This window comes from Octopus sinensis, linkage group LG3 (genome assembly GCF_006345805.1).
Source record: "Octopus sinensis linkage group LG3, ASM634580v1, whole genome shotgun sequence".
NCBI classification, from domain to species: Eukaryota; Metazoa; Mollusca; class Cephalopoda; order Octopoda; family Octopodidae; genus Octopus; species Octopus sinensis.
The window spans coordinates 155,903,538-155,918,077 of NC_042999.1; the positions used below are offsets into that span (position 1 = coordinate 155,903,538).

The 14,540-nt window shown below is 38.1% G+C and overlaps 1 protein-coding gene across 7 annotated transcripts in view; it reads right to left on the minus strand.

The window, feature by feature from the left end:
- The window catches only part of LOC115209166 (putative leucine-rich repeat-containing protein DDB_G0290503), a 260,054-nt gene extending 245,814 nt beyond the window's left edge, over positions 1-14,240 (minus strand). For 6 of the 7 annotated variants that reach the window (XM_029777396.2, XM_036501513.1, XM_029777395.2 and 3 more), the window contains exon 1: positions 13,996-14,239. In XM_029777396.2, the coding sequence (XP_029633256.1) occupies positions 13,996-14,106 (111 nt within the window). In that variant the 5' untranslated portion in view covers positions 14,107-14,239. Of the gene's footprint in view, positions 1-13,995 lie in introns of all 7 variants that reach the window. The other variant, XM_036501511.1, reaches the window with a different exon arrangement.
- Between the last annotated feature and the right edge of the window lie 300 nt (positions 14,241-14,540).

Genomic DNA, 14,540 nt, shown 5'->3' on the forward strand with positions numbered 1-14,540 from the left:
AACACAGAGCCTCTCAAAATAAATACAGTAAAAGCAAAGTGAAAGGCAGTTGATTGTATGATGCTTGTTCCAAATTGCATGTTGGTGACAGGAAGGTCCCTGCATGTGTGAAGACCAGGAAGAAAGGAGGTGAACATGATCTGTTAGATGCATAATGTCAGAGTGCATGAATAATAGGGTACAAATGTAGCAGACAAGAAAGGTGTTGGTATAGATTTGTGATGCATATAAAGAATGACGGTTGGATAAAGAACAGGCAAATGATCCAAGAGGAAGGAACCTACAGAAGAGGAAGACTTGAAGAGACATGGTATGAGGTTGGGAAAGAATATTTTTAAGTCTGGTACCTATTTCTTTACTACCCACAAAGGGCTAAACACAGAGAGGACAAACAAACGGATTAAGTCAATTATATCAACCCCAGTGCATAACTGGTACTTATTTAATCGACCCCGTAAGGATGAAAGGCAAAGTCGACCTCGGCGGAATTTGAACTCAGAACGTAGCACAGATGAAATACTGCTAAGCATTTCATCCGGTGTGCTAACGTTTCTGCCAGCTAGCCTGGTACCTATTCTATCGATCTCTTTGGCCAAATTACTAAGTTACAGGAGAAGTAAACACACCAGTCCCAATCATTAAGCAGTGGCTGGAACAAACAAACAAACACACACACACACACACAAACACATTATACATATGTGGGCAGAACTGTGACATGGGATCAGCAACTAGTCTGAGCTGAAATAGTTTCTGGCTCCAAAGTGAAGAACCAACTTTTGTGATGCCCTTTTGGTGCTGTTGCAGATGTCATGTTTGTTATGAAAGATCATTTCAGATTGTAAAATTTGTTGTTTTAGCAAGGTCATGTTTCCTTGATGGGAATGGCGACTGTTCTTGTAAGTTGTTCAATGAGACTAGGTTGTTATCTGTAGGAGGATGTTTACAATATTTCTATGTAATAATGCATGACTGATGAGAGGCTACTGGGTTGTGTGTAGATAATCCCTGAGGTCTATGTGAATGAGGGCATCAGCTGTGGAAGAGCCTATTGATTAAAACTAGCAAGTAGGTCACCTATAAAGTGTTGGGAACACAACCAAACATTGAAATCTACCACAGTGAATAGAACGTGGGTTAGAGATATCAGCACGTGGGTTAGAGATATCAGCAGCACCATCATCATTTATGCTTGCCTTCCATCTTAGTGCCAATTGGTTGAACCCAACACAGCCCATGCCAGTTGTTATCAGAATTATTGCCTTTATAGACAGGTCAGGGTTTGCCTCTCTCTACTTCTGGTCCCTGTCTTTAGGGAAACTTCCAGTCCAAATGATAAAAACAGGTGGCGGCTATAACAGGTTATCATAGAGGTTATCAAGACCTCTTGATATCAAGTTCAAATCCCACCAAGAAAGTTTTTGTAAATTCATCTTTCCATTGTCAATATAAAAAAAAAAAAGGCACCACAAAGAATCACTGGTACCAATGGAACCAATTTAATCAACTCTATACATTTTTCTGAAAAAGTCTGTGTTATCCCAATGCAAATAAAATGGATATAAGAAAAATGTCTGGATTACTTGGAACAAAATTTACAATAATTCATTAACCCTTTTCATACCACCCCACCTGAAACTGCCCCTTATTCTAAGATATAGGCAATTTTTTATAAAGGTCTTAAAAATTGAAAGGTTCTAAAAAAAAAAAAGGAAAAAAATCTTATGGTAATACAGATAATTTCTTACAAGGAATCTTTAGAGCATTTAGTAGTAGAAACCATGTCAAAAGAAACATTGGAGTTCAATGCAGTCCTCCGGTTTGTTGGATCCTGCCAAAATCGTCCAACTCATGCAAGAAGGAAAAAGTGAAATGTTACTCTTTTACGTGTTTCAGTCATGTAACTGTGGCAATGCTGGAGCACCACCTTTAGTCGAGCCAATCGACCCCAGGACTTATTCTTTGTAAGCCTAGTACTTATTCTATCGGTCTCTTTTACATAACAGCTAAGTTACGGGGACGTAAACACACCAGCATCGGTTGCCAAGCAATGCTCGGGGGACAAACACAGACACAAACATACACACACACATCATCATCGTTTAACGTCCGCTTTCCGCGCTAGCACGGGTTGGACGGTTCGATCGGGGTCTGGGAAGCCAGGGGCTGCTCCAGGCTCCAGTCTGATCTGGCAGAGTTTCTACAGCTGGATGCCCTTCCTAACATATATATATATATATATATATACGATGGGCTTCTTTTCAGTTTCCGTCTACCAAATCCACTCACAAGGCTTTGGTCGGCCCGAGACTATAGTAGAAGTCACTTGCCCAAGGTGCCACACAGTGAGACTGAATCCGGAACCATGTGGTTCGTAAGCAAGCTACTTACCACACAGCCACTCCTATGCCTTGTGAAATTAAATTTAAAAAATTATTCTCTTCCACTAAGACACAATGCATAGCTAACAACCTCATATTTGTAAAGAAGCACAGATGATTGGATGCAGCGCAAGATTAAAATTGGTTTTATTATTCTTGGGTCAAACCAGCAAGTTGGCAGAATTGTTAGAATATTGAACAAGATGCTTAGCAGCATTTCTTTAACATTTTATGCCCAGTTCAAATTCCACCACTTTGCCTTTTATACTTTCAGGGTCAATAAAATAAGTACCGGTCAAGTACTGAAGCCAGTGTAATCAACTCGCCCTTCCCCTCAAAATTGCTGATTTGGCCTCGTGCCAAAATTAGACAAAAATTATTAACCTGGAGTTTGATAAAGATCAAAGTGAACTTCAATTTTGTTCAGGATATTAGGAAACAAAATCTAAAGAGATGTTTTGACTGAACATGAAGCCAATTAGCTAAAGAAACAGTATATTAATTGATTATATCTATCACAATGTCTTCCTGAGATTTCTCAGTCTGGAGAATAAAATGATAAAAATCAATCACTACAGAACTTAGGTTTAGAAATAATGACAATTATTTTACGTTAGATAAGTTATCCTCCTCCAGAAATCTATTTATAACCCTTTTAGTATTCCAGTTACTCTGTCAAATACAACGCTTATTTATTCACTATGTTTTGAGTTCTCATAGCTTTGAGATTTTGATATTATCTTTGGAATGACATTGTAGGGGAGGTGTGAGAGGTCAGATCTGGTCAGTTTGAATAAAAAAGAGATACAACCTGTTTAATAAAAAAACATCATCATAATTGTTTAACATACATTTTCTATGCTGGCATGGATTGGACAGTTTGACTGAAGTCTGGAGAACCAGCTGCTGCACCAGGTTCCAATCTGATCGGGCAATGTTTCTACAGCTGGATGCCCTTCCTAACGCCAACCACTATAAGTATGCATTTTGGCAAAACAGACCAATAGAATAAGTATCAGGATTTAAGAAAAACAAATGTACTGAGGTCTCTCTTTACTCTTTTACTTGTTTCAGTCATTTGACTGCGGCCATACTGGAGCACCGCCTTTAGTCGAGCAAATCAACCCCGGGACTTATTCTTCGTAAGCCCAGTACTTATTCTATCGGTCTCTTTTGCCAAACTGCTAAGTGACGGGGACGTAAACACACCAGCATTGGTTGTCAAGCAATGCTAGGGGGACAAACACACATATATACGACAGGCTTCTTTCAGTTTCCGTCTACCAAATCCACTCACAAGGCATTGGTCGGTCTGGGACTATAGCAGAAGACACTTGCCCAAGATGCCATGCAGTGGGACTGAACCCGGAACCATGTGGTTGGTTAGCAAGCTACTTACCACACAGCCACTCCTGAGCATAGTCTATTCATTCAACTGAAAATTCAAGACAGTGCCCCAGCATGGCCACAGTCTAATGATTGAAACAAGTAAAAGATGAGTTCAGTATACATTTAAGTATAAAACTGAGCTGGTAGAATCACGAGTGCATCGGATTAAATGCTTAGCAGCATGTCTTTTGGCTGTTTACATTCTGAATTCAGATCCTGAAGACAGTGGCAAGCTGGCAGAAACATTATCACGCGGGCAAAATGCTTAACAGTATTTCATCTGCCGCTACGTTCTGAGTTCAAATTCCGCCGAGGTCGACTTTGCCTTTCATCCTTTTGGGGTCGATTAAATAAGTACCAGCTACGCACTGGAGTCAATGTAAATTGACTTAATCCGTTTGTCTGTCCTTGATTGTCCCCTCTGTGTGTAGCCCCTTGTGGGCAGTAAAGAAATAGGTATTTCGTCTGTCTTTATGTTCTGAGTTCAAATTCCTCCGATGTCAACTTTGCCTTTCATCCTTTCAGGGTCGATGTATTAAGTACCAGTTGTATACTGGGGTCGATCTCATTGACTGGCCCCACTCCCCAAAAATTTCGGGCCTTATGCCTAGAGTAGAAAAGATCCTGTTGAAGTCAACTTTCTCTTTCATATTTTTGTGGTCAATAAAATAAAGTACCAGTCAAGCACTGGAGTTGATGTAGTCGACATGCCCCTCCCCTCAAAATTGCTAGCTTTGTACCAAAATTTGAAATATTTTATAGAATTCTGGAGACAAAGAAAGAGTAGATAGGAAGGGAGGGGAAAAAGAGAGAAAACAAGGAAAAAAGGGGAGGAGGAAGTATTTATGGATTAATCTAAGTCGGTCAGATTAATTCTCAACATTTTTTGTTTTTTTATATTATTGCAACAGAGAGAAAACTGATCACAGGTGATACAAAATGAAAGGTAACACTTTAGTCTTAGATACAGATGTGGAGATTAGTGTAGGTTGTCTTTAGTATTTGTAAATAATTTTGTCAAGGTCACTTCTCTAAGTAATAAATGGAGAGTATTATCTGAGAACACTAAGGTGTAAAAAGATTAAATAATAGACGCAGGTATGGCTGTGTGGTAAGAAGCTCCAGGTTCAGTCCCACCTGGTAGAACTTTGGGCAAGTGTCTTCTACTATAGCCATAGCCTGACCAAAGACTTGTGAGTGGATTTGGTAGAAGGAAACTGACAGAAGCTCGTGCGTGTATGTTTGTGTTCCACTACAGCTTGACAACTGGTGTGAGTTTATATCTCTGTAACCTAGCAGTACAGTAAGAAGAGACTGATAGAATAGGTACCAGGATTTAAAAAATAAGAAGTGGAGTCAATTCGTTTGACAAAAAATTTAAGGCAGTGCCCCAACATGGCCACCAACTAATGAGAATGAGTTTAGAGAATAAGAAAAAATAGGTAGTGAGTACCTGTCATTAGTGATATTGATATACATTGGGAATTTTTCCAGGTAGATGTTTACACACTGTGAGGGGGAAGAGGCTGGAATGGAATTCCCCTAATCTAGCTCGTTTCCCTCCACCTCAACAAAAGCTTTATGGACAAAGATAGAAAAACAACAGAAATTAAAATAAAAAATGAATACATTACACATTTTAATTACTATATAATGAGCTATATTACTATAATTACTATATAAGGTGTGTGAATATTTTAATCACAAACCTCTTAATACGCCAGATATTGATCAACTATCTGAGAGCTAAGTCAAAAGATAAGGTGTTTAATGAACTTTAATTAGCACTCCATTGATCTTTAAAAAAATTAATTAAGGGGGAAGGTCAATGACCTGATTTAAATGACATATACAAAGAACAAAAAAATAAAAACTTAAAAAATCAATCAGAAACTAATATCATCACCAGATCAGTAAATCTAGACAGATTTTATTCGGAATAATATTTAGGAAAACAAATGTACACAGAACCTCGTTATAGCCCATGCTGTGTAGTTTTATTCTTTGCTTGTTTTCTTTAACACTTTAAGGATATATATATATATATATATAGTTCTCAACTTTGTCACTCCATAAATCCAAAATTTTATTTAAGTATTTATGGGAGCAACTGTCTTCAAAGACATATTGTTGTTGATTGCTTGAAATGGGGAGTAGCTAAACAGCCAACAACTGACGAAGGGTCATTCTTTGTATTATTTGTCCCGTTTTTCATTTTTCCCCTTGTTTGCGTATTTAACTTATTTGTTTTCATATTTCATGTTTACTGTTGGTTACATTCTGCACCCATATACATTATACATATAAAGGAGGAAGAAAAACGAATGAGAAAATAGCTTCAGCCTAAGGTGTCAAATGTGTACACCTTAAGTACGTGTTGGTAGATAAGGAATGGCTTGTTATGAGCTTTCAAGTGTTGAATTACATAACGAATAAAAAATAAGTTTATCTCCCCAGGGCAAAGATATAGTTGGACGAGTCAAATTTACACAGCGCCAACAAACAAAAATATCTGAATCACAGAAGAAACTATAAAACTTTTATATCAATGATTAAAAATAGGAGTGATGGAATATGGTTGGGGTGGAGCAACTGAATGACATCTTTGTTCCAAATTCAATATGTACTGCGGTAGCAATAGTTATGTGAACATTTATAGTAAATACTGTCCCATGGCATAGAAATCACAGATCACACCTTTTTTTCATGAACAAAACACCAGTTTGTCACAGATCTGCTCATTTACAGCTGAGTGAATGAGGGAGTGGTGGGTGAAATGATACATTTTGCTCAAGAAAAGAAGGCACTGCCCTGTCCAAGAGTAAATTACAATCATGCAATTGTGAGGGCAACAACCTATCAAACCTATGTATTGTGGCTAAAAATTTGTATTGTGTGATACCACGTAGAAAGCACCCGTGTGGGTGCCATGCAGGGAGCGCCCGCACTGGCGCCACGCAGACAGCGCCTGTGCTGGTGCTATGCAGACAAGGCCCACGCCAGTACATTCACAAGGCTTTGGTCATCCTAGAGCCCTAGTAGAAGATGACACTTTTGCAAAGTGCCACCCAGTGAACTAAAGCAAAAGGCCATCTGCAGTTATTTGAATTTAAGATTGAGGAATTTTTAGTTTGACATCTTGGCTTGCTTTCGTTTTAAATTTTCTCTAAGCAGCAGGTCAATTGTGGTCAAGAAAACCATGACCAGGCATTCCAATAAGACCAAACTTAAAACCTTGTGCTTGGGAAGCAAACTTCTTAACCACATAATTTCTGCTTCTAATTTTCAAATCTATTTTGGACCAATGTCAATGCCACCTGACTGGCACTTGTGCTGGTGGCATGTAAAAAATACCATTTAAGTGTGGTCGATGCCAGTGCCACCTGATTGGCTCCCATGCCAGTGACACATAAAAAGCACTCACTACACTCTTGGAGTGGTTAGCATTAGGAAGGGCACCCAGCTGTAGAAACTTTGCCAGATCAGACTGGAGGCTGGTGCAACCTCCTGGCTTGCCAGTTGTCGGTCAAACCATCTAACCCATTCCAGCATGGAAAGCTGACGTTAAATGATGATGATCAAAAGGCAAAAAGTTAAGACTGATGTCCAAACCATTTATAAGCAGACAAAAAGCTGAAAAGGAAACTGGTAAAGGTTTGGGTTTTGCAAGTCAAAAAGATAAAGTGAAAAATTTTATTGCCCAACACCTCTAGGCACTGCAAATTCCAGCACACCTCAATCGTTGTGATAACAGTGATAGATGGTGGGTATAAAGAAAATGACACTCTAGCTTATTTTTTTAGGATATCAAGTTGTCAAAGATAAGATTTAAACACTAAATTTATCAAACAGTTGATCCTCTTCTTCCTTTTACCCACCCAGCTAAGAGAGATTTATGTTGAAATTGATAACTTCAAGTAGTCCTCGATCATACATGGCTCCAGCCATGACCATCCCAGCACTGTTTTTTTCCTTCAGACTGTATGTCTAAGACTACAGTAATCCCTCGACTATCATGGGTGTTTCACCCAGTGATCAGTGAAAATCCGAAGTAGAAATTTTTATAATTTGTATATATGTATTTTATAATTTGTATATATGTATTTTATAATTTGTATATTTCATTATAAATGCAAAACACCACCACGGAGGAACCAACATAAGCTTATATAAGCCATGATATGGCAAGGGATTATTGTATATTATCTATAGTGTCCTTCCCATTTGAAAGCAGCAAGGTGATTTAGTTGCTATTTCTAGTTAGCAAAGTTTCCCCCACTGACTAGTTCATTCAGATGTCTTCTTGGTTTATTCACAAAGAAAGTGGGAGAAGTATTAAGAGGGGGACAAGGAAGTACATTTGTTAACTGGCAAATGTAATAGAGAACCAAACAAGTAGAGTTATTTTCTACTGTCAAATATCCTACATTCCTTACAAAACTGAGAGGACTGTATTCTTCAGGATATTACTGGTTCAGGAACAGGAAAAAAATCTCATTAGGTACCTTAATTTTCAGTTAAAGTCCAACCAGTAACCCCAGGTTGTCAATAATAAGGGAACAAAACAACCAATTGGATGTTTACAATACAAGTTACATAACTAGTAAACTCACCAACACTGGTTGTGAAGCAGTGGTGGGGTGGATAGACGGACACACACACACGATGGGCTTCTTTCAGTTTCTGTCAACCAAATCCACACGAGGTTTTTGGTCAGCCTGAGGCTAAAGCAGAAAAACACTTACCCAAGAAAGATTGAACCCAGAACCTTGTGGTTTAGAAGCAAGCTTCTTAACACAACCATGCTGGCACCTATGTTCACTGATACATAAAATTAATATACCTATCTGATTGCTATTAGTCGAATACAGAGGCCTAGGTGTTGTTTTTATTGCCCAAAGCTCACAGTAGGATGAATAGAAACTATAGAATGTATTTTGTTTTTCCCACCTACACCACAGGAAATGGGTCTGTGACCGAAGAGACGTATCTGAACTAAAGCATCACTGGTTTGGTTCAGTGGAGCATTTCCTTACATAGAATCAAAGTAAGGACTAGATGATAGATAGGAAGAAATAAACAAAACTAAACAGTTATTCCTATTCATACTTCACCAAGTGTAATTATATAGAGTCACAAGAGAATGGAGGTGTGTGCTTAAAGGTGGTACAATAAAAGAAAAAGGGTATTTATGTGTGTGCATGTATATACTCTTTACTCTTTTACTCTTTTTTACTTGTTTCAGTCATTTGACTGTGGCCATGCTGGAGCACCGCCTTTAGTTGAGCAAATTGACCCCCAGGACTTATTCTTTGTAAGCCTAGTACTTATTCTATCGGTCTCTTTTGCTGAACCGCTAAGTTACAGGGACGTAAACACACCAGCATCAGTTGTCAAGTGATGTTGGGGGGACAAACACAAACACACACATATATATAAATATATATATATATATATACACATATACATATATACGATGGGCTTCTCAGTTTCTGTCTACCAAATCCACTCACAAGGCTTTGGTCGGCCCGAGGCTATAGTAGAAGACACTTGCCCAACGTGCCACGCAGTGGGACTGAACTCGGAACCATGTGGTTGGTAAGCAAGCTATATACCACACAGCCACTCCTGCACCTATGTGTATGTGAACATAATACATACCTCATAGTATGTAGGTGTAGGCATGGCTGTGTGGCAAGAAGTTTGCTTTCCAACTGCATGGTTCTGGGTTCAGACCCAGTGTGTGGGACCTTCGGCCAACCAAAGCCTTGTAAGTGGATCTGGTAGACAGAAAAAAAAAATCTGTTGTTTTTGTGTGTGTCCCATTACTGCTTAACTGGTGTTGGTGTGTTTAGATCCCTGTAACTTAGTGGTCAGCAAAAGAGACCGATAGAATAGGCACCAAGGTTCAAAAGAGAAATAAGTACTCAGGACGATTCATTCGACTAAGAATTCAAGTTGGTGTCCCAGCATGGCCACAGTCTAATGACTGAAACAAGCTAAAGATAAAAGGTATATATTATGTGTAAATGTCAATAACATTCTAAAACAATAACTGAATATTTACTGAGGAATCCATTGTAGAGATCACGCCGACTGGGACATCACAACTATCTTTTACTTGTTTCAGTTTGCAACCATGCTGGGGCACCATCTTGAAGAATTTCTAGTCAATTGAATCGATCTCAGCACTTTTTTTTTAAAGTCTGGTACTTCTATCATTCCCTTTTGCTGAACCTCTAAGTTACAAGGATGTAAACAGCAACACTGGTGGACAAACAGACATATGAAACACACGACAGGTTTCTTTTTAGTCTCTGCCTTCTAAATCCACACAAAAGGCTTTGGTTGGCCCAAGGCTATAATAGAAGACATCCAATGTGCCATGCAGAGGAATTGAACGTGGAATGATGTGGTTGGGAAGCAAACTTTTCACCTTACAGTCATAGTGGCATCTTAGTTGTGAGAGTTAACATTAAAGAAGCACAAATGACACGTACCCATAGGTGCAAGTTTGGCTGTGTGGTAAGAAGCTTGCTTACCAACCACATAGTCCCGAGTTCAGTCCCACTGCATGGCACCTTGGGCAAGTGTCTTCTACTATAGCCCTGGATTGACCAAAGCCTTGTGAGTGAATTAGGTAGGCAAAAACTGAAAGAAGCCTGTTCGTGTATGTGTGTATGTATGTGTGTATATATGTGTGTCCACCATCTCTTGACAACAGATGTTGGTGTGTTTACGTCCCCGTAACTTAGCGGTTCGCCAAAAGAAAACCGATAGAATAAGTACTGGGCTTACAAAGAATAAAGTCCTGGGGTCGATTTGTTCGACTAAAGGCAGTGCTGCAGCATGGCCGCAGTCAAATGACAAACAAGTAAATGCACAGGTAGTATTAAGGAGGAGTTGATAGTTTTCATTACTACAATATTTATCTGAACAAAGTCGGTGTGCAGACAGACGACAAATGCACATTGTTGATACTCGTGAGGACTTTCTGTATTGTACAAGTGTTCGGCTGTATGGTGTGTATGAGAATAGACAAGGGAATGAGAAACCCGAGGTCAGGATGAAGGCGATGCGAGGTGAGAGAGAGTGGGGGAGGGGCACAGTAAAACAGTTAAAAGTAGGGTAACTGAATCCTCCTCTTGTGTCAAGACTCCAGCTGACACTTAAGCACATGGGGCATATCGGTTATATTTCGCTGACATCTTGTCACTGGTTGCCTATTACTACTACTTCTACTACTACAAGCAGTAGGTCAAATATGACGCACGCACACGTACGTACATATATAAACACAGCACCTCCATATCAGAGCCAACATCTAGTTTTATATACACACATATTTATACATGTTTCACAAAATAAAATAATATAAATACCACAGAAATTCCTATAATTTTTTAAATTTTTGTTTTCGCTTGTTGCTGATATTAGCCGAATAAATAGAATATTTTATGAAAGTTAACTAACCATGAACAACTTCAATGAAACTGTGAAAACAAGTTTCAAAGTTTTATTGGGTACCGTAGGAGGTTGGTGAGTTTTTATTTTTGCTTTCCTCAGAGAGGAAGCACTTACCCCCACCGCTTCCAGACCATTGCTGAATGCTTCAGGTTTTACTTTTAGATGACTAATTAAAGGTGCTCTAGTTAGGTGTTTATCTTCCGAATTTTAAGTTTAAAACTTCGGTTTGAATTTCGACTTCTACACCCGCTCCCTCACCGTGGTCGCTTAACCTGCAAGAAATAGCAGTCATACATGCTTCAAAATCCACCGTCCCATATAACAAAGTCCTAAAAACAGACAGAATAATAATAATAAAAATACGGCGGGCTTTCGAAATAGCTGTTGAGAATAAAATGAAATTTCGATGGCAAATTTTTGGAGTGGTTTCGGTATATTTTCGTCACTCTAAAATACATGTAATTCGCATTAAATCTTATTTTTGTGAAAAATCCACGTTTTAAAACATTTTAACTGCCCACCACTTCAACGTGCCTTTGGAGTTGCTGTCACACTTGGGATGGTCAAACCTGGAATACCTTTCACATAGGTAATTCCTTGGAGTTCACCTCGAGAGCTAAAACTATATATTTAGTTTCAATACAAAAAAAAAATTGCACAAAATTTTGGCACAAGATCAACAATTTGGGGGGAGGGGTTAATCGATTACATCAACCCATGATTGACTGGTACTTAATCGATCATGAAAGGTAAAGTCGACCACGACGATAACATGTAGAGTCGGAAGAAATACCACAAGGTATTTTGTCCGACGCACGAACGATTCTGCCAGCTTGCCCGACCCCCTTCCTTAATAATATTTCTTTCCCCCCCTAAGAACAAGGCCTGAAGCTGACGGGAAGAACTAGTCGATTGTATTCAACTGGTACTTATTCTATAAGCGCCGCCCGAAAGAAGGAAAGCTCAGCAATATTCGAACACGGAACGTAAAGATTCGTAAGAAATGACACTAGGCATTTTATCCGATGCACTACCGATTCTGCCAGCTTTACACTATATTTTTTCGTCAAAGTTTAACTATGTCACCTTGATGATAGATTTTTACACGTGGACAAAGAATAGAGAGATAATGTTGATCAGATGATATTACATGATGACAAGGGCTTTGTAAAGGACTATAAGAATGTTTAGGGATATGGTCCTATACGTTCGGGTTTCAACTCTCACCGGAATTCAAAACAAGCCGTCTGTTCTTCCACGGTCGAGAAAATACATCGATCAAGTATTGGAGATCGATACAATTGATTATACCCTCCACTCACCCAAAAATATGCTTTGTGTCTATAATCAACATTACAAATGAATTGTTATTGCTATTTAACTCAGGTCACCCTGATAAATCCGGTTGAGGATCCAAAGGGTTCCAACTATGACCAACCCGTATTTTTGTGCCCCCCTTTTTTTTCAGATATAGCATCTATGATTATATTAGCCAATGTACCCTTCCTTTAACCCAGTAGTATATGATTTTAAGGGGATTTTGGGTGTTATTCCTAGCACATCGACGAGCGAAAACTCAGAGGGGCCCTGATTATGTGCGAGTATGCGTATGCATGGGTACGTGTGTGTGTAAACGTATGTATGTGTGTGTGTGTGTATGTGGGTGCATACAAGCCAAATAACCGGTTCAAGGCGTGTGTCAAACTGAAGAATCAAAGCGTGTGCACAAGTTTATAGTAAATATATACATTGTATAGAGAAAACACCCGAAGCCTATACAAAAACAGTGAATATGTGTTTATTATTCATCCAAAGTAAACAGTACTTGTGTAGGCACGTTTGTTGTGTACATATATATTTATTAAAGGAGAAAGAGAGAAAGAAAATTAAAGTGCTACACACGACTATGGTAGACAAACACATTCATGATCGCTCTCTCTCTCTCTCTACACACACACACAAAGATACACATTAATTCGATCAAGTAATAATTTATGATGTAAGAAGTTATACGTAGTTGACAAAAAAAGTGATAACAGATTTTCATAACGTATTAGACCTGAAATGAAGACGTCTAAGGGAATTTTCTTAGCTTATTTACTAATCTATATATATTACAGTATTTTTGTATGTGTGTTTACAAACAAAACTGAAAAAGCACTCAAAAGTAATATATATATATATATATATATATAAGCTGTGTGTGTGTGTGTGTGTGTGTATGTGCTGCTATCAATTTATATATATATATGTATATTTCACTATCACACTGGACAAAGTATATCAAATTTCTCTCTTTACGGTTGAGGAGCACCGTCTTCGAGTTGGTGTCATCTCTCTATACCTTCGGGGAGGGGGTTCAAATCTAGACGTAAATGTCAGTATATAGGGGGAGGGGTATACGTGTTTATGTGTCTATATATGTGTATGTCTATGTGTGTGTTTGTGTCGATATGTACATATGTGTATGAGAGCTATTAATGTTTGTGTGCGTAAGTCTATGCATGTATATGTTTGTATATACATGTATATACGTGTGCTTATGTGTGTCTATGCGTAAAGACACATACACACACAATGTGAAAGTTTACTAATTACAGAAGTTCCATAACATAACCAAACCATTGACAGTAAAACTTAAAAACCTTTCTTGGAAGCAATCAAGGAACTTAAGTGACCAAAGTAAGGAAGTCAAAGAAATAAACAAACAATAAGACAGACATAATTAAAACGCATAGAACAGAAGTTGAATATTTACCTTATTATTTTCAAGTGCCTGTGCCGAGTGGGAATCCTTGGCAGCGAAACAATTTTGACATTTGCTCTTGTTGAAGATGTTGGGTACAAATTTCCGGCATTTTGAAGCCATATTCACTACTTTTAGTTATCAATACATTTAGAAAATATAGATAGATCTATGTGTAAGACATTTAAAGAAATTCACATGTAATAATATATATATGCATGTGTTTATGTGTGTGTGTGTGCATGTACATAAATATAGAGAAATATATATATATATATATATATATATATATATATATATATAAATGGATGGACAGGCTATGTATAGTAATACATAGGTTGAAAAGATATGTGTATATATTTATAGAAATTCATAAATATATAGTATATGTGAGTGCTTGTGTATGTGTAAAATACACATTTATATAAATATGTGTGTATGTATAAGAATGGACAGGTTGCTATGTATAAGTAAAAATATATAGCCGTACTCCACATGTATATTAAATTCACAAGTGTTTGGAAGGTGCGTGTATAGTATTTAATTAGTTAATTAAT